This window comes from Scyliorhinus torazame, chromosome 13 (genome assembly GCF_047496885.1).
Source record: "Scyliorhinus torazame isolate Kashiwa2021f chromosome 13, sScyTor2.1, whole genome shotgun sequence".
NCBI classification, from domain to species: Eukaryota; Metazoa; Chordata; class Chondrichthyes; order Carcharhiniformes; family Scyliorhinidae; genus Scyliorhinus; species Scyliorhinus torazame.
Window position 1 is genome coordinate 7,383,466 of NC_092719.1, and position 20,826 is coordinate 7,404,291.

The 20,826-nt window shown below is 48.2% G+C and overlaps 1 protein-coding gene and 1 pseudogene across 3 annotated transcripts in view; both read right to left on the minus strand.

The window, feature by feature from the left end:
- Window positions 1-20,826, minus strand: part of dhtkd1 (dehydrogenase E1 and transketolase domain containing 1) — a 68,964-nt gene that overhangs the window by 18,221 nt on the left and 29,917 nt on the right. For all 3 annotated transcript variants that reach the window (XM_072471008.1, XM_072471006.1, XM_072471007.1), the window contains exons 6-13: window positions 19,439-19,610; window positions 17,554-17,752; window positions 16,512-16,824; window positions 14,215-14,299; window positions 13,310-13,449; window positions 12,491-12,641; window positions 10,019-10,125; window positions 8,311-8,475 (exon numbers count right to left, since the gene is read on the minus strand). In XM_072471008.1, the coding sequence (XP_072327109.1) occupies window positions 8,311-8,475; window positions 10,019-10,125; window positions 12,491-12,641; window positions 13,310-13,449; window positions 14,215-14,299; window positions 16,512-16,824; window positions 17,554-17,752; window positions 19,439-19,610 (1,332 nt within the window). The remainder of the gene's footprint in view (window positions 1-8,310; window positions 8,476-10,018; window positions 10,126-12,490; window positions 12,642-13,309; window positions 13,450-14,214; window positions 14,300-16,511; window positions 16,825-17,553; window positions 17,753-19,438; window positions 19,611-20,826) is intronic.
- On the minus strand, window positions 4,163-5,872 carry LOC140387648 (arpin pseudogene; annotated as a pseudogene).

Consider the following 20,826-nt stretch of genomic DNA (forward strand, 5'->3'; position numbering starts at 1 on the left):
GGCAGCGCCAGCCCCCCCCTGACCCTGCTACGCTCCAGAAACACTCTTTTCACCCTCGGGGTCTTCTTCGCCCACACAAATCCCACGATGCTCCTGCTTACCCGTTTGAAAAAGGCCTTGGGGATCAAAATGGGAAGGCACTGGAACACAAAGAGAAACCTCGGGAGGACAGTCATTTTGACCGACTGCACCCTACCCGCTCGTGAGAGTGGCAACATATCCCATCTTTTAAAATCCTCCTCAATCTGCTCCACCAACCACGTCAAATTGAGCTTGTGCAGGGCCCCTCAACTCCTAGCTACTTGGATCCATAGGTACCAAAAGCTCCTTTCCGCCCTCTTCAGCGGTAGCTCGTCTATCCCCCTTCCCTGGTCCCCTGAATGCACCACAAAGTGCTCACACTTCCCTACCCCGAAAAGTCCTCAAACTCCCTAAGGATCCGCATGACCTCCGCCATCCCCTCCACTGGATCCGCCACATACAACAACAGGTCGTCGGCATACAACGACACCCGGTGTTCCTCTCCCCCCCCGGACCAGTCCCCTCCATTTCCTGGACTCCCTCAGTGCCATGGCCAGCGGCTCAATTGCCAGTGCAAACAACAAGGGGGATAGGGGGCACCCTTGCCTTGTCCCCCGGTACAGCCGAAAGTACTCCGACCTCTGCCGGTTCGTAGGCACACTCGCCACTGGGGCTCTATACAGCAGCCTGACCCAACTGATGAACCCCTCCCCGAACCCAAACCTCCGCAACACTTCCCAAAGATACTCCCACTCCACCTGATCAAAGGCCTTCTCCGCGTCCACAGCTGCCACTACCTCCGCTTCCCCCTCCACCGAGGGCATCATAATCACATTGAGGAGCCTCCGCACATTAGTGTTTAGCTGCCTACCCTTCACAAATCCCGTCTGGTCCTCATGAATCACCCCCGGGACACAGTCCTCAATTCTCGTAGCCAGCACCTTCGCCAGCAACTTAGCCTCAACATTGAGGAGCGAGGTCGGTCTATACGACCCACATTGCAGTGTATCCTTGTCCCGCTTCAAGACCAAAGAAATCAGCGCCCTGGACATTGTCGGGGGCAAGGTCCTCCCTCACCTTATTAAAAGTCCTCACTAGCAACGGGCCCAGCAGTCCATGTGTTTCTTGTAGAATTCAATCGGGAACCCATCCGGCCCCGGGGCCTTCCCCGCCTGCATGCTCCCCAATCCTTTAACCAGCTCCTCCAGCCCAATCGGCGCCCCCAAACCAGCCACCTCCTCCTCCTCCACCCTCGGGAACCTCAGCTGATCTAGGAATTGTCGCATCCCCTCCTCCCCCGCTGGGGGCTCAGACCTGTACAGATCCCCAAAGAAGTCCCTAAATACCTCGTTTATTCTCACCGCACTCCGCACCGTATTCCCCCTCTATCCTTAACTCCACCAATCTCCCTCGCTGCCTCCCTCTTACGAAGCTGATGTGCCAGCATCCGACTCGCCTTCTCCCCATACACATACGTCACCCCCTGCGCTTTCCTCCACTGTGCCTCTGCTTTCCCCGTGGTCAACAGGTCGAATTCTGTCTGGAGGTTCCGTCACTCCCGAAGTAGCCCCTCCTCGGGGGCCTCTGCATACCTCCTGTCTACCCTTAGAATCTCCCCCACCAACCTCCCCCTCTCCCTCCCCTCTCTCTTCTCCCTGTGGGCCCTAATGGAGATGAGCTCTCCCCTGACCACCGTCTTCAACGCCTCCCAGACTACCCCCACCTGCACCTTCCCGTTGTCGTTGACCTCCAAATATTTTTCAATACACCCCGCACCTGCCCGCACACCCCCTCATCCGCCAACAGTCCCACATCGAGGCGCCACAGCGGGCACTGGTCCCTCTCCCCCCCCCCCCCCCCCCCCCCCCCCCCCCAACTCCAGCTCCACCCAATGCGGGGCGTGGTCCGAGATGACTATGGCCGAATACTCCGTTCCCTCCACTTTCGGGATTAGCGCCCTACTCAAAATGAAAACATCCATCCGGGAATAGGCTCTATGGTCGTGGGAAAAGAAGGAAAAATCCCTGGCCAGCGGCCTGGCAAACCTCCATGGATCCACTCCCCTCCATCTGGTCCATAAACCCCCTGAGCACCTTGGCCGCAGCTGGCCTCTTACCCATCCTGGACCTAGAACGGTCCAGTGCTGGGTCCAGCACAGTGATGAAGTCCCCCCCCATTATCAAGCTTCCTACCTCCAGATCTGGAATCCGACCCAGCATGCGTTTCATAAATCTGGCATCATCCCAATTCATAGAATTTACAGTGCAGAAGGAGGCCATTTGGCCCATCGAGTCTGCACCGGCTCTTGGAAAGAGCACCCTACCCAAGGTCAACACCTCCACCCTATCCCCATAACCCAGTAACCCCACCCAACACTAAGGGCAATTTTGGACACTAAGGGCAATTTAGCATGGCCAATCCACCTAACCTGCACATCTTTGGACTGTGGGAGGAAACCGGAGCACCCGGAGGAAACCCACGCACACACGGGGAGGATGTGCAGACTCCGCACAGACAGTGACCCAAGCCGGAATCGAACCTGGGACCCTGGAGCTGTGAAGCATTTGTGCTATCCACAATGCTACCGTGCTGCCCGGGGTATATACGTTCATGAGTACCACCCGCACCCCCTGCAACCTACCTCTCACCATCACATATCAACCTCCATTATCCACTACAATATTCAGTGCCTCGAACGACACCCGCTTCCCCACCAGTATTGCAACCCCTCTGTTCTTCGCATCCAGCCCTGAATGAAAGACCTGTCCTACCCATCCCTTTCTCAGCCTAACCTGATCTGCCACCTTCAGATGTGTCTCCTGGATCATAAAGGGACTGAAGGCAGACGTGGTTAAGTGCACGAACACCCGGGCCCTCTTGACCTCCCCCCCCCCCGCCGACTAGCCATCTCCTTTTCTAGGCCAGCCACATGCCCGCGCCTCCCGCACACTCCAGTCCCCCAGGCGGCGGACCCCCGCCCCCATTACCTCTTCTACTTCCAGTTCCCTTTTGGCCAATGCAGCAGCAACCCCCCCCCCTCCCCGCTAGATCCTCATCTAGCCATTTTGCTCCCCCCATGACACTCCTGTAAGTCAGCTGACTCCTGCTCACCCCTTCCTCTCCCGCCATTCCATCGACCCCCCAGTGTGAGAATCCCCCCACCTCTTGGCAGTCAGTGTGCGCCCCCCTCCAGCACCCCCCCCACCCCCATCCTTCCCTAACGCGGGAAAAAGCCCGTGCTTTCCTGAGCCGGCCCCGCCCCCTCTGGCGCAGCTCCTTTTTGCGGCCTTACCCCAACTCCCCATCCCTGGGTCTCCACCCCCCCTCTTCCTCCGGGGGCCCTGCCCCTCCAACACCGATGTCCACACACTCCCACAGCCGCCACATCAAATCCATTCACCCATCCCCACCCAGCACTCAAACAAAAAGAACATTCCCCAAACGCGGTAAACACAGTAAACATCCCCCCACGACAAACCCTCAATTTGAGTCCAACTTTTCAGTCTGTATAAAGTTCCATGCCTCATCAGGCGTTTCAAAATAGTGGTGCCGATCTTGGAACGTGACCCACAATCGCGCTGGCTGCAGCATCCCGAACTTCACCCCCTTCCGATGGAGCACCGCCTTAGCCCGGTTAAAACCAGCCCTCTTCTTAGCCACCTCCGCACTCCAGTCCTGATAAATTCGGATCTCAGTGTTCTCCCACCTGCTGCTCCGCTCTTTTTTGGCCCATCTCAGGACACACTCTCTGTCCATAAAGCGGTGGAACCTCACCACTACAGTCCTTGGCGGCTCGTTGGCTTTGGGTCTCCTTGCCAGGACCCGATGAGCCCTATCCAGCTCCAGGGGCCTCGGGAAAGCTCCCGCGCCCATCAGCGAATTGAGCATCGTGCTCATATATGCCCCGGCATCGGGCCCCTTCACTCCTTCAGGGAGACCCAGAATCCGAAGATTCTTCCTCCTCGACCTATTCTCCAGGTCCTCGAATTTTTCCGCCCACCTCTTGTGCAGCGCCTTGTGCGCCTCCACCTTCACCGCCAGGCCCAAGATCTCGTCCTCGTTCTCCGAAGCTAGTTTTTTTTTTGAGGTTATGTATTGGTTTTATTCTGGGTGAAGTTTTGTTCTGAATTTTAAGCATAGCGATCACAAGAGGTTGAGTGAAAAGCACCCTCAGACCGCTGATCGTCTTCAATAATCTCCAAAACTGCCGCCTTTTCTTCATTTCACTGAATTTCCCAATCTCAATCCTCCCATTCATCATCATCAGCTCCTTCTCCTGGGGTGCTAGCTTTGTCATCTTGCTCCTTTTTAGACTTTGCAGTAAACACGTTGTCAGTCCAAGAAGCTCCCATCTTCTCACCTCCTGCAAAGTTGCATTTAGTCACAATTCCTGCATCCATTTTGGCAAGTGAAAAAATAAAAGGACTGTCCCCTCTCGTTTTCAGACGTAGTCCATCTCCAATCTCCAACTCAATATTTTCCATCTCTCTCTCCGGGATCCAGAATGCCAAGCTCTGATCAGGTGTGTGCTTCTCAGAGATTCTCAACAGCTCGGGTTTATTAATCAAACTCTTCAGCTCATCCACTGAAATCTCATCTGTTTGTCCCTCTGCTTCCACTTTGAAGGAAGACATCAAGTAGCCAGTGTTGACCTTTTTGGTTTCACTAAAATTCGGTTCTATCTCCACCCCAACTGAATCAAATTTCCTTTTGTGAATTTTTGTTGGCTGAATGTAAAGAATAAAGTAACGTTCCCCTGCAGCGCCTCCCGGGCCGGGCGGCGGACTCACCCCTGCGGCGCCTCCGGCTCCCAGCGGCCGGGCAGCGGCTCCTGGAGGAGCGGCCGCCGCCTCAGAGGCAGATCATCATACAGCCCTTCTCCGAAGCTTTTTGACGCACCTCCCGGATCGCCGCCCCTTGGGCCTTCTGGGTCTCCACAAGCTTCTCAATCGCCGCCTTCATTGGCGCCAGCATTTCTGTCCTCAGCTCCTCAAAGCAGTGTTTAAGAAACTCCTGCTGCTCCTGCGACCACGCTGCTTGTTCTCCACTCGCTGCCATCTTGCTTTTCCTCCCTCGCACTTTTCGCTGCACCAGAATCACTTTTTTAACCACTCCACTCCTGGTCCAATCCATATATGTCGGGGGTACCTTGCTGTCACCTTCCCACACTGGAAGCCGTTGAACAATTGCCGTTGGGGCCCCTCTGAAGAGCCCAAAAGTCCGTTCCCGGCGGGAGCTGCCGAACGTGCGACCTACCTAGGCATAGCCGCAACTGGAAGTCCCCCAACTGTATGCTTTCTGTTGGTTAGGATGTATGGTAGCTCCACCCTGCTAGGCGGGGTATAAGAGCCCGTGCCGCCCCAGCAGCCTTCATTCTGTACCTGAGCTGCTGGGGGAAACATCTAGCTTATTAAAGCCTTCAGTTGGACTACAACCTCGCTTTAGTGGTCATTGATCGTGCATCGCACTCTTTCCCCTTGGTTTCTGTGGCCATTCGCACCTGGTTTCCCTGGATTTCTGTGGCTATGACTCATCTTTCATTCTCATTCCACAGTATAAATATTTCCCACTTTCTTGGTCTGTTAGCTTTGACAAAGAGTCATCTGGACTCGAAACGTTAGCTCTTTTCTCTCCCTACAGATGCTGCCAGACTTGCTGAGATTTTCTCTTTCGTTTCAGATTCCAGCATCCGCAGTAATTTGCTTTTACCCTTTACGTCTTTTCCTGAAGTAGGGCATCTTTCATCTAACACCCTTCCTGCACCTGGCATCTGAATACAGAAAGAAATAAGTGCCAGGGATTTCAATTCTTCACCAAGGTCAGTGTCCAACGGCATAACCGAGGACGACATTAGGCTCAGCCGTGATGACACGGTTCATCATCCATACTTGCTCAACTAGAAACCATATCCTGGCGAAGAGTCAATGCTTTCAGATGAGGAAAAGGGGGAAATAAGTGAGAAAAATAAAAGGTGGTACTGAATTTATTCCTAAAATATTGGAATTTCTGGCCATCCGGGTTGGGGTACTTTAATCCCATTGATTTTTCCAGTTCTCCGTCTTCCTTGTTTTCCGATTGCCATTGGGAATGCTGAATCTGTCGTCTGCCATGAGGGCAGATTGGTCTCTGCCATTTCCTTAATCCCCAGTATAATTTGGGTGGCACATTGGCTAGCCCTGCTGCCTCACAGCATCGGGGACCTGGGTTCAATACTCGCCTTGTATGACTGTGTGGAGTTTGCGTGGGTTTCCTCTGGGTGCTTTGCTGTTCTTGCACAGACCAAAAGTGTGGTTAGGTGGGTTAAACAGGCTACAGGGATAGGGCAGGGAATTGGGCCCAGGTAGGGTGATCTTTCAGAGGCTTGGTGCAGACTCGATGGGCCAAATGGCCTCCTTCTGGACAGTAAGGATTCTCATTTCTCTGCCTCCAAGAGACCCATGTTTAATTTTGCTTATCACTTTCTTTTTACATATTTATAGATGTGTTCACAATCTGATTTTATGTTACTTGCTAATTTACTCTCTTAATCTCTTTTCTATTAGTGTCCTGATTATCCTTTGCAGAGTTCAAAAATATTCCCAATCTTCAGGCGCATCATTCTTTTCAACAACATTATGATCCCTTTCCTTTTTTGTATTCATTCATGGGGTGTAGGTGTTGCTGGCTGGGCCAGCCTTTATTACCCATCCTTAATTGCCCTTGAACTCAGTGGCTTGTGTGGCCATTTCAGAGTCAACCAAGGGGCTGTTCAGCACACTGGGCTAAATCGCTGGCTTTGAAAGCAGACCAAGGCAGGCCAGCAGCACGGTTCAATTCCCGTAACAGCCTCCCCGGACAGGCGCCGGAATGTGGCGACTAGGGGCTTTTCACAGTAACTTCATTTGAAGCCTGCTTGTGACAATAAGCGATTTTCATTTTCATTTCATTGCTGAAGGTCCAGAGTTACATCTAGGCCAGACCAGGTAAGAACGGCAGATTTCTTTCCCTGAAGGACATTAGTGAACCTGGTAGCTTTTACGACAATCAACAACGGTTTCATGGTCATCATTAGATTTTTAATTCCACATTTTTTTTTTTTTTTTTACTGAATTCAAATTTCACGATCTGCTGTGGTGGGATTCGAACACAGGTCCCAAGATCATTACCCTGGGTCTCTGGATTCTTCTTCACCTTTGGTGACCACTGGCTAACGAGTATGATTTCCAAGTGTAGTCATTTGCTTTGGAAGCAAACGTAGCAGCCATTTTGTGCACACCAAGACCTCACAAGCAGCAAATTAGACAAATAATTTTGCATTGTTGACTGAAGGATGCATATTGTTCTGAATATTAGCAGGAAATAGTCAAACCTGGTGAAACAGGAAAATTGAACCTTTGATATGTTATCCAAAAGGCTTAGGCACACCTTCAGTGCCGCACTGAAGTGTAAGCCTCGATAATGTGCTCAAGATCCTGGAGTAGGGTTTGAACCCATAAGAGACTTCAGTGATATCAACAAAAGCCTCAGCCCCAAACTACCCTCACGGGGTAAGTTGGGCCAAAGGGAAATCTACAAATGCATAATAATGTTCAGCGCATTTATAAAATATTTCAATTACAGAGTTTCTGTTCAGCTACCCATTTATTTAACCAAGTTCCCTGCAAATACTACGGCACTGTAGCACAATGGTTAGCTTCACAGCGCCAGGATCCCAGGTTTGATTCCCGGCTTGGGTCACTGTCTGTACGGAGTCTGCACGTTCTCCCCGTGTCTGCGTGGGTTTCCTCCGGGTGCTCTGGTTTCTTCCTACAAGTCCCGAAAGACGTGCTTGTTGGGTGAATTGGACATTCCGAATTCTCCCCGTGTAGAACATAACATACAGTACAGAAGGAGGCCATTCGGCCCATCGAGTCTCCACCGACCCACATTAAGCCCTCACTTCCAACCCTATCCCTGTAACCCAATAACCCCTCCTAACCTTTTTGACAATTTATCGTGGCCAATCCACCTAACCTGCACGTCTTTGGACTGTGGGAGGAAACTGGAGCACCCGGAGGAAACCCACGCAGACACGGGGAGAACGTGCAGACTCTGCACAGACAGTAACCCAAGCCAGAATCGAACCTGGGACCCTGGCACTGTGAAGCCACAGTGCTATCCACTTGTGCTACCGTGCTGCCCGAACAGGCGCCGGAGTGTGGCGACTAGGGGATTTTCACAGTAACTTATTGCAGTGTTAATGTAAGCCTACTTGTGACACTAATAATAAAGATTGTGGATTGTTATATCAAAAGTGCTGTATGAACTCACTGGGAGACGCAGCAGCATTTTTGGAGAGGCTACAATCAGGGGTTTCCGGAAGTTTCTAATCATCTGTCGCCGTAGTAGGTGAAAGTACTGTGCTGGTGTAGTCGGGTGTACAACGAACATGTTTACATTATCTCCATCAACTCCTTCTTCCTTGCTGTCACACATCTGTTGGGGAAAAGGAAGCTGATGATGAAAGGTTATATGCTACGTCAATCCTCTGCCTTGCTGCTTTTTGGAGGCTGTGTTCTGAGCTACAGAGAAACAAAACCGGTCTGTTTACGAAAAACAAAAGCGGAAAAACCTTGGATTACAACAACACCAATTCACGACTTCAGGATGCTCTGATGCACTTTACACTTCTGCAGTGTTGTCACTGTCGTATCGTAGGAAGTGGAGCAGCCAATTTAGATTTCCAATTTTGGTCACTGCACATCAAGAAGCATTTCCCAGCCTCTGGAGCTGCAATGCAGACTCACAAGAAAGATACTGGGGTTTAGACGGTTAAATTATGAACATATGTTGCACAATCTTGCCTTGCGTTATCTTGATGAAAGACTGATCCAATGTAATAGGATTTGAGAGCTTCACTGTAGTCACACCATCACCATTGGTTTGGGGGGGGGGGTGGGGGAAATTCAGCACAAATCGCTCAGGATTGAAATTAAGGGGCAATTTTTCAAACAAAACCTTTGGAGAAATCGGAAACTCTTTACCCCTGAAATTCTACGGTGCTGGGATAATGGATTTCTCAAAATAGAGATAGGTTTCCGTTAAGGGTATTAAGGGATATGGAGGAACGGCCGGTGAATGGAGTTGAGCTGTGGATCTGACCTAATAGCAGAGCAGGCTCCGTGAATTGCCTCTTCCTGTTCCTACTGCGAATTAACTAGTTTATTCCCCTCTATAAAATAATCAATTGATGATCAGAGCCTCTATTCTATCTGGCCGGAAGTCAGGTGCATGCCTGATTTGAGAGTTAATTTTAGCAAGGTTTCAGGGTTGGATAAATGAGTACCAGGCCTTACATTGTGGATAGAAATCAGGTTGCGATGGGACAGTATTTGCTACACCTCTGCCATACTTTATAAGAAATTGGATCAGGAGTAGGCCATTCAACCCATCAATCTGCACCGCCATTCAATAAGATCATGGCTGATCTAACTGTGGCCTGAACATTACTTCCTTGCTATTCCCACACAACCCCTGACATCTTCAGCGATCAAAAATCTGCCTCACCTATCCTTGGACATTTTCAATGGGCCAGCCTTCATTGGGGAAGAGAATTCCAAATTGTAACCGCTCTCAAAGAAGGAATTCCTCCTAATCTCCGTCTTAAATGGGAGATCTTTACCTCAAAGGGCAACCTTGGTCTAGATTCCCTCACGAGAAGAAGCATCTTCTGATCAGCGATCCTGACAAGCCACCTCAGAATCTTATATGAATCAACAAGATAACTACTCATTCTGCTAAACCCCAGTCAGCATAGGCCCAACCTGCTCAACCTTTCCTCATAAGACAACCCCCGGAATCAGCCTAGTCAACCCTCTCCGAAATCTCTTCCAAAGCAAGTGTTTCCTCCCTTAACCTCTTGGATCTTCAGCAGTTCAACAGTTCATGCCTAATGGAGACTAATCTTCAGGAATTGATTCACCTCCTATTTTGATAGCCTATTTAAGGAGTAGTTAGGATACATTATGACGCAGTTTACCTGCAGGAAACGCTCTAAACGACAGGAGGAGTGTTCGGGGCCTGCACCATCATAGCCATGTGGTAGAAGAATAACCATTCCACTCTGTAGCAGCCACTTTGCCTCACCTGCCAAATATATGGTATTTAGTGGGGACATGATACTCGGCTGTTTCAATAGATTTCAAACAATTATTGCTGCTCCAAGTGTAACTCTTGTGACTGGAGCAAATTACACATATTCACTCTTTAAGCTAGCCAACTGGACAGATAGGGAACCTACCAATAAGTAGCACCTTAATAGAGTGTTTGCTATTTCCTGCTGATCTAGACAGCCTGACCTTCTCCTCCCCTCACCCCCCCCCAAAAGGAACAGCTGGGAATTTACAAACAACTAGCAATCTAAAAGCAAACCTCCACCAGTAATTAAAGGCGCGATTGAACTGCCTTATCGCTCCCGGCCAGGTGACTCGATGAGGCCGTTAAATCTCGCAAGAGTCCTCTCGTGAGATTTGCGATGCTCGGAATGCCTGGTGAGATCTAACAAGATCTCATGAGGCGTCGCGGTCTGGATCCTGCCTTCGTTGGGCAGGATCCAGGTTTATATAATTAAATGGGCACTTAGGCTATGTCAGTATGTCGGCACCAAATTCTCCCAAGGCCCGGGACCTGCTACTCGTGCCTGGAAGACCTTACTATGGTGCCATTTAGCAGTGGTCCATACAAAGGTGGACCAGGCTAACGGTACTTGGGGGGCATTTACCAGGCCATTTAAGGCCCCCGAGTGGTCAGGCTCTGGGCAGGGTGGTACCCTGGCACTCCCGCTGCCATCTGGACACCTTGGCACAGCCACCCAGCCACCTTGGCAGGATGTCTGGGTGGCACCGTCAGGCTGGCAGGAGCACTGCCAAGGTTTCAGGCTGGCAGTGCCAAGGTGCTAGGTTGCCCATGCTGGGGATAGGGCCCAGTGAGGCCCGGCTCTTATGTGGTAGACTAAGAGGGGTTTGAGGATCCCCTAACAAGTAATTTGGCATGGGAGGGGGGGCTGCAGGCTGCGATGCTGGGGGGTCAAGAGATTGGTGTGACATTTAAATATGGTGCCCAATCTTTTCCTGCAGTGATGAGCTCAGCCCGTCTCAGGGAACAAAGGTAAGTGCTGCTTCAGAAGGGCATTCCTCGCCAGGGCCAACAAAGAGAGTCCCGTTTGATAGCGGTGCCGTTCTCGCCGTCGCTGGTACTGAGAAACGCCCCACTATTCCCACCGAAAATGGGACTCATGAAACTGTCACACAGTCTCAACTGCGGAGGCCAGCCCCTGCCAGTGGTGTAAAACTGCACACTGCGTATCGCTTCTCCAGGGTGGTCAAGGCCATGGAAGAGACATGGACAGCCAGAGCAACCAGCCTCCTGTAAACGGCTGTAGTGACCAGGCCCAGGAGCAGAGCCATGAGGAGGTCCTCCATCGTCCCCACTCCCTCCCGCACTGGGTGGCCAAAATTCAGGAGCTCAGTGGAACTGCAACCAGCAATTGAGGAACAGCCCCTTCAAATAATGGAACAGTGGAAATGGCTAGTCTCCAATATTCTCAGGTTCGTTCTTTGACAGGCTGGATTAAAACACAGCTCCCTTTCCTTGAAGAGGCCACTGACAAGAAGGGGCCATTAAAATGGAACACAGCTTGCAGGATGGGTATAACCTCCTTTTATCAAATGAAAGCTATTGATGATATGCAAATATAATTTAAATCAATTTGATCACAAGGTCTACCTCACAAAAGTTAAAATATTGAGGTGATCTCGACAACTGTCTTTTCTGCTTATTTCTTACTCTAATTTCCTGTTTGTTTCCCGCTGTGCCCTTCTTTCTCCCCTCTCGCACTCTTGCCCTTCTTTCTCCCCTCTCGCACTCTTGCTCTGTCATTTTTGCATTTTGTCTCCAGGTGCTTCTTGATCTCTTTTCCTGCTTCTGAAAGTCTCTTCCTCCTCTACCACCTCTCTCTTCTGAACCTGACACATGATCTGGTATTGATTTAGTCAACTTCTGCTCAAGGTGACAGCTAACGTGTACTAGATCAAACGTGGGAACTGGAGAGCTTAAGAAAGGACAATTCAAAAACTGTTGCAACACATGTCGATGAAAGAGATATATACTTTTTTAAATTTAGAGTACCCAATTGTTTTTTTTTCCAATTAAGGGGCAATTTAGCGTGGCTAATCCACCTACCCTGCACATCTTTTGGGTTGTGGGGGTGAGACCCTCGCAGACATGGGGAGAATGTGCAAACTGTACACGGACAGTGACCCAGGGCCGGGATTGAACCCGGGTCCTCAGCGCCGTGAGGCAGCAGTGCTAACCACTGCACCACCGTGCTACCCGATGAAAGAGATGTGACTGCAACTGGGAAATCCTCTACCCACAGCATTCCACAAACACATATCCTTACAATTTGACCAATCTGCCTGGCAGGGTTAGGATACTTTGTTTTAAGGCTCACCTCCAGAGATAAACGTATCAAATATAATTTGAGCACCGTTGAAAAAGTCCCCAAATTGGGATTCCCATATTGGGAGCAGATTCGGGCTTTCAATACTCATCCCGTACTCAAAGCCCAGCACCGCCTCTTCAGACAATGGACTGTTGCAGACCTGATAGAAAAGAAGCACATTATTTTTCTTGTACATGTTACAACAGATTTGGGGTTCAATGACTTTATTTTAAAACTTTAGTCAGCTAACATGCATTTTCTCCACTAATAGGATTTAAAAAAAAGACGTTCAGCTTGACAGTGAGTGGGATATATGGGTACTCCAATGGACAGTGCAGCAGGATGGGATTTTCCAGTGTCCCCTCGCCCAAACCGCGTGGCGAGTTTACCAGCAATGGAGGCACCCTGCCATTGGCCCCCGGTGGGATCTTCCACTGATGTCAATGCTGTTTTGCGTGGCTCACTGGCCACACCATCGGTGATCCCACCACAAGTCGGGGGGGGGGGGGGGGGGAGAGAAGACATGACATTTGGCCGGACAACCAGAAGATCCTTCCGGCGCGAAGGGCCAGAAAATCCCACCCTTATCTTATGGGCTGTGAATGTCACTGGCCAGGTCAGCACTGAGTGTCCATTCCCTTATTGCCCTCAGGAAGGAGGCGGAAAGCCACCTTCTTGTCAGGCTGCAGATCATCTGTGGTGTTGGTGCGCCCAAGGCGCTGTCTGGGAGGGAATTCCAGGATTTTGGTCCAGCAACACTGAAATAAAACACTTTATCAACATTATACTGGCTCAGCAACAAAGAAGCTCAAAATCTGCATCTTTTACCTCAAAAAATCCTTTTTGCTCTGGATTCATATGGTTGAGAGGGATGCAAGTGTCACTTGTGTCCTGGCAAACGACCATTGCATGTCGTTGACTGAAGGTGCCCCGGCCTACATCCTGTCCACTTATGCGCACGTTAAAATCTTTTAAAAATAGAATTGTTTTGTCAAATATTCACTGTTTACACATTCATGGTTTGGCAAAAAATATTTAACAGTTTTAATTTGTTGTGAAAGTAACAGTTAAACTAAAAGCAAATCGATTTTAAAATTTCAAGCCCAGTTGTCAATAACACCTTTAAATCTTTTATTTTTACCCACCGCGGGATTTTCTTAGACTTGTGGAATTCTCCCGACTCCTGCTGGATTACAGTTCCCAGGATGCCTACAGCCTGACTGTATCTGGAACAGAACGCTATTCGTCTGTGTGAATCCGGATAGTGACAATGTCAGCAGAACATGGACTGCATTGCAGCCACTCTTGTTTTTACCCGACACTCACAATACTTTCCAGCAGCTGTCAGCGGACAGCAATCAGGGTTATGGAACTCCGGCTGCCTCCCTCTAATAGTTGGCAGAGGCCAAGTTAAGTGCCTCAACTTATCTTGGCCTTGTGAAGGAGTTAACTCAGTTCAGGATTTCTAAAAACTAAAGGTGAATCAAAGCATTATTTGCTCATAGGTTTCATACCAGGGTTCAGGCACCATTCACATGATATTCCATAAAGACCCCCTCAAATCGCAACCATTTACTTTTGTAGTTTGGGTAATGAGAGCTGTTGGCCCAGAACTGAGCACCAAACTGAGCAGAATCGAGCCACAGGAGCCCAGCTGAAATGTATTCACCGCCGGGATGTATTTATTATATTTGGACATTTCAGTCCCAATTCATCTCTTTCAAAATTGTTACCTTGACAAAGTAAAGTTCCAATAGCCAGTGCTTCTGCTGTGGACCAGTCCAACTTTGTGCCCTCCTCCAGTTTTTGCAATCTAGCCTGAACAGATATTAAGAAGAATAAGTGGACGATATTTATTTATGGATGATTGCACCACCTGCAGGTTCTGCAGCTCCGATTATGAAACCTATTGTGATGTGTCCAGCAGAGCGGGGGGGGGGGATACTGAGGGCGTTCGGCACTGTTGGGAGGTGCAGTGTTTCAGATGAGATGTTAAATTGAGGTCCCCTCTGTAGTGATATGTATATATAGAGACATTATTGTCACAAGTAGGCTTCAATGATGTTACTGTGAAAAGCCCCCAGTCGCCACATTCCGGCGCCTGTTCGGGGAGGCCGGTACGGGAATTGAACCCACGCTGCTGGCCTTGTTCAGCATTACAAGCCAGCTGTTTAGCCCACTGTGCTAATGATTACATCTTAGTGTAACGCAACCACTAGAGGACAACACTGGATTCCACTTTATACATATGATAACTGAAAGCAGCTTGGGTATCTTCCAATCAAGAGTGACTAGACAGCAGAGTGTTAGAGAGCTAGATCACAGCATAGTTAGCACGTGTAGTTTAAATTAGTTAATACTTTATTCTGGATTACTTGATTATTAGTTATAGCTCTGTAGAGTGTGCAAACTCAATATTAATCAATTTATTATTCAATAAATCTGTTTTGCTTCAAGTTGAAGATTGGTGGTTTCTTCAGAATCACCCCATCAGACTATTCTGGATGTATAAAGCAAAGAGCAACAATATATTACCAAAGAGTAATATAACACCCTCCACTCCAACAACAGCGTTCATTTACATAGCACATTTAACATCGCAAAACAGCCCAAGATGCTTCGCTAGAGAGATAGGGATAAAAACATTGACAATTTTTGATGCCAATCAACATAACGAGAAACCTGGCCAGATGATCAATAACTCAATCGACGAGGTAGGTTTGGAAGGAGCACCTTAAAAAAGGAGTCACAGCGGGTTTAAGGAGGGAATTCCAGAGATCAAGGGCCCAGTCAGCTGAAAGCAGGTCTACCAACACTGGGGTGATTAAAGCTGGGATTGCTCACGAGTCCAGAATTGCAGGAGCGGAGGGATTTTGGAGAGACCCCAGGGTTTAAAGAGGTTCCACGGATAGGGAGGGAGGCCATAGAGGGATTTGAAAATCGGGATAAGGATTTTAAAGTGGAGGTGTGCTCGGGGGGGGCAAGTGAAGATAAGTGAGCACTGGGGTGAATGTGATTTGGAGGGAGTTAAACTATGGAAGGCAGGATTTTGGATGAACACAAGTTAAAATAGGGTGGAAGCTCGTCAGGAAAGAATTGGAATAGTCATGTCTAGAGATAACACAGGTTCATACTATGGCTGTGTCTATGTATGGAACGATCTGGCTGGACTATACGCAGAACAATACTGTTCACTGTACCTCGGTACACGTGAAAATAAATCAAATCAGGTAAGGATTATCAACAAATGCAATGATCAAGATTTTATTGGACGAACAGGAGGAAATTATTGAATCTCAAATGTTTTCTCTCTTTGTCCAGGGTGCTGGACAAACAAGGTACCAGATTCCAATATTAAAGTGAGAACTAATAAATTAAAACAGCGCATATATTACACAAAACATTGGACAATGCCCAATCTGGATAGCTGTGTGCAGTCCTGGTCAAGGAATCACAGGGAGAATGTGTGCTCTCTGAAGAGCGACAATTGGAGGAGTAAAGATGATCAGTCATTTAATCATGGAAGAAAAGTTACATAAGTTCCACTTATTAAAGTGGAGACTTTGATCCAATTGCCGTGCTTAAAGGAAATTGTTTACTATGGTAACAAGTCCAAAAGTTACAAGTTAAGAAATTAAAAACACGGAAACTGAAAATCTAATGCAAATTATGACAGAATTACCACAAATCCAAACTTAAAATGGAGGGTGCGGAATGCTATCGCTATTTTATTAAACAGCGAAGTGTGTACAGGAATACTGGGGAGAAAGATCAGACCATTTTCCCAACCTGATCTCCCAGAAATCTAATAGCAGACAAGCAGCAGCCGAAACCTAATATAATAATATAAAAGTTCCAGTAATACAGTACAGCGGACTACGATATTTGAAGTTTAGACTGAGCAAAAGGAAATGCATTCTCACAAAAATGAGTGAGGAATACTATATTGCATTTGGCAAGGTCTCTTAGCTAGTCATCCCCTCGTTTGGAATCAACGCGCACCTTAATAACTGAAGTGCCTGAAACCCACCTTTACGTGCGTCTTCATCAGATGATTGTGCATGGTTATTTCCCGAGGAACTTCCACAGACTTGGCACCCACATACTTCAGCAGGTCAATGGGCATTCCAGTGTCCCATGTACTGATCCTGCTCATAGGCTCCACCAAGACACTCCAGTGGGCCTGCAGGTTTGGAGCCGTTGGGCAAAACAAAGTCGCATTTGTTAAATGGTCGTTTAATTTAGAATAATAAGAGGTCTTAATGGTGGAAACTTCCTGCTCAGTTAAGAGGCCACCTGCTACTAATTGCTCAGAGTACAAGTCCGGAATACTTTTACGAGATCTGTGGAAACCAGAAGAAGAAATGAATTCACACAACGTGGAGCACTCTGAAGAAAATTAGTACAAACTTGGTGATCATGGCCGAATCTTTCCCAAAAAATGGCAAAGGGTCTGACTGAAAACTGGTGTGATTCTCTCCAGAAACACAGCCAAATTTTCAGAACAGGTTTTCTGCCACCTGGTGCACAGAACATCTGAGGGCTTGGTTTTTGCCATCACAGTGGCAGGGCAGGGCCTGACAGAGCTGGCAGTGCCCCCTTTGCCCAGTCTTGGCCCTCAACCCCTGGAGTCTCCGGGCACGTCCGACGCTTTTGAAAACCAATAGCGATTCATGCCAGCGGGATGTCACGCCGCCGGGGGGGGGGGGGGGGGGGGGGGGGGTCCATCCTGGGCAGACGCTATGGCATAAAGTCGTTTTAAGTACAATTCCAATCATTTATTGAATGGAATGTGTGACCTGTGTATTGACTTTAATATATAGGATTACAATTAACAAATGGAAGTGCAGCAAATAAAAAAGGTCAATCTTACTACTTACCGTGGATCCCACCCAAAATAGTAACCCCTTGAACTGACCTGCTCTGTGTTTCTCCAACATTCCCCATGTTTATTTCAGTTTTGACAGGGTATTTTTTCGATATATGTATAGACACAATGCCAACTGACGTGGAAGAGATCAGCAATAAATATGTATTGAGGAGAACTATTTGACTCCTATCCTTAACTGTACCTGATGATTTTGTACATGGTGGGATTTGTGAAGGTCGGGTCATCCAGTTCGTTATGGCCCCACTGCCTGTAGCAGAGCAAGTCTACGATGACGTCCTTTCGGAACTGCCGCTGATAGTCAACAGCCAGCCTTGTGGCTCGAATCACTTCTTCTGCATCATCGCCATTCACGTGAATCACTGCACAATGAACCATCTTACCTGGAATTGAAATTAAAATAAACAGGCTGTTTTCAAATGAAATATTTGAACAGAAGGGACGCGCATTCTAGCTGTACAGTGTTATTTTCTTTTTCCCCAATTAAGGGGCAATTTAGTGTAGCCAATCCACCTACCCTGCACATCTTTGGGTTGTGGGAGCGAGACCCACGCAGACACGGGGAGAATTGTGCAAACTCCATACGGACAGTGACCCAGGGCCGGGATTGAACCAGGGTACTCGGCGCCATGAGGCAGCAGTGCTAACCACTGTGCCACCGCACCATCCCCGCTGTATAATGTTGTGAGAATCAGCTGAACAGCCGTCTCAGTCACAAGAAGGATCCCAAGTGAAAAGTCTTCTCCACACAAAGATGCATTTATTTTATCAATCTTGCCATGAGGGAACATATGAGGAGCGGCTGGGAACACTGGGTCTGTACTCGTTGGGAGTTTAGAAGGATGAGGGAGGATCTTATTGAAACTTACAAGATACTGCGAGGCCTGGATAGAGTGGACGTGGAGAGGATGTTTCCACTTGTAGGAAAAACTAGAACCAGAGGGCACAATCTCAGACTAAAGGGACGATCCTTTAAAACAGACGAGGAGGAATTTCTTCAGCCAGAGGGTGGTGAATCTGTGGAACTGTTTGCCGCAGAAGGCTGTGGAGGCCAATTCACTGAGTGTCTTTAAGACAGAGATAGATAGGTTCTTGATTAATAAGGAGGATCAGGGGTTATGGGGAGAAGGCAGGAGAATGGGGATGAGAAAATATCAGCCATGATTGAATGGCGGAGCAGACTCGATGGGCCGAGTGGCCTAATTCTGCTCCTATGTCTTATGGCCTTAGAAGGTTAGCCTTTTTGGAAATAAAAGTTGCTACACTTACATAGAATGGATGTTATCCCCATGATGCTCTGGCCAATATTTATCACTCGTCAACATCACAAAATAGATTATCTGGGCATTATCACATTGCTGTTTGTGGAAGTTTACTGTATGCAAATTGTTTCTTACATTACAACAGTGACTACACTTCAACAGTAATTCATTGGTTGTTAAGCACTTAGGGACATCCTTAAGTCATAAAAGATGCTATAGAAATGCAAGTCTTTCCTTTTTTTGTTTCAATTACAATTTTGGCCAAGGCCCAAGTCAGAGAATTCTCTATCTATATGAGGTTCACATTTGTGGACCATATCCATAGCCTGGCCAACGAACAGCACAGTAGCACAAGTGGCTAGCACTGTGGCTTCACAGCGTCAGGGTCTCAGGTTCGATTCCCCGCTAGGTCACTGTCTGTGAGGAGTCTGCATGTTCTCCCGGTGTCTGCGTGGGTTTCCTCTGGGTGCTCCGGTTTCCTCCCACAGTCCAAAGAAGTGCAGGTTAGGTAGATTGACTATGATAAATTACCCTTAGTGTCCAAAAAGGATAGGAGGGGTTGTTGGGTTGCTGGGATAGGGTCGAAGTGAGGGCTTAACGTGGGTCGGTGCAGACTCGATGGGCCGAATGGCCTCCTTCTGCACTGTATGTTCTATGTTCTATGTAGATGACTGTGCGTACAGAACAACAATAGATCTTAAACTTTCCTTAAAGCAATAGTCTCATCATTTTATCTTCGGGTTAAAGGTTAACATCTTGCTTCTTTCACTGAAGACCAATCACCACAGTGTGTAAGAATGAGCTTACCAACATCACTGTTGTAGAGTGAGGATTTGGCTCTGTCAGCGGGGGTGGTGTAGCCCAGCTGATTGTTGACGATGAGATGAATACTTCCACCAATCCTGTAGTGGGGAAGATTTGCGAGGGTGAAGGTTTCAGCAACAACACCTTGTCCTGGGAAAGAAGCATCACCGTGTACCTGTGATAAATGGGGAAGGGCGAGAAAACCCATCACTTTCAAAACAGCCACACAAGGAGCAGATGATATTTATTTAGCTTTAAAGCATCAAAGTTTCAGAATTGATGTTTCTGGATAATCTCTGAACTGGCAAGCATGGAATATTTGGAAGTTTTATGTGGGGACAATGGATTGTTTCGTAACCTTTTGGATAGGACATCGAACCATGAACGCCTGTTCAGGTCGGGTTTAAAGAGTTCCAGTAATAAGAGGGCAGCACGGTAGCATTGTGGATAGCACAATTGCTTCACAGCTCCAGGGTCCCAGGTTCGATTCCAGCTTGGGTCACTGTCTGTGCGGAGTCTGCACATTCTCCCCGTGTTTGCGTGGGTTTCCTCCGGGTGCTCCGGTTTCCTCCCACAGTCCAAAGATGTGCGGATTGTGGATTGGCCATGATAAACTGCCCTTAGTGTCCAAAATTGCACTTACTGTTGGGTGGGGTTACTAGGTTATGGGGATAGGGTGGAGGTGTTGACCTTGGGTAGGGTGCTCTTTCCAAGAGCCGGTGCAGACTCGGTGGGCCGAATGGCCTCCTTCGGCACTGTAAATTCTATGAAACTAATAATTGAAATAGCAGCAGGGGCTTTCCTCTATGTCCTGGCCAACATATCCCTGCAACCAAAACATTACTGATAAAATATTGCACATGCACCCCATTATCTGTGAAGCTTTGCAACTGCAGTCATTATTACTTTTGCCTATTACACTTCAACAGTAATCCATTGTCCGAACTCTTTGGAGGTGTTTGTGTAATAATCTGTTGCACAATTGCAAGCTTTCTCTTTTCATTAAAGATAAGATTTTCTCTTCCTTCTGCAGACCTTCCAGTGACTGGGTTAATGTAAATCCACCTTTAAAAATAAGTGCTAGCTGAATCTGTAATAATCACCGGTTTGCCCCGGGAAGTATGGATGGGGGGTTCCGGATATGGCGGAGAGCAGGGATTGAGAGGATGGGGGATATGTTTATAAAGGGGAGCTTTCCGAGTATGAGGGCGCTGGAGGAGAAGTTTGGGTTGGCGAGGGGAAACTAATTCAGGTATCTGCAGGTGCGGGACTTCCTACGTAAAAAGGTGTCAACCTCCCCGCTCCAACCGCTAAGGGGGATTCAGGACAGGGTAGGAGAAGGGAGCGTCTCGGATATTTACAAGGAACTTATGGGGTCAGAGGAGACTCAG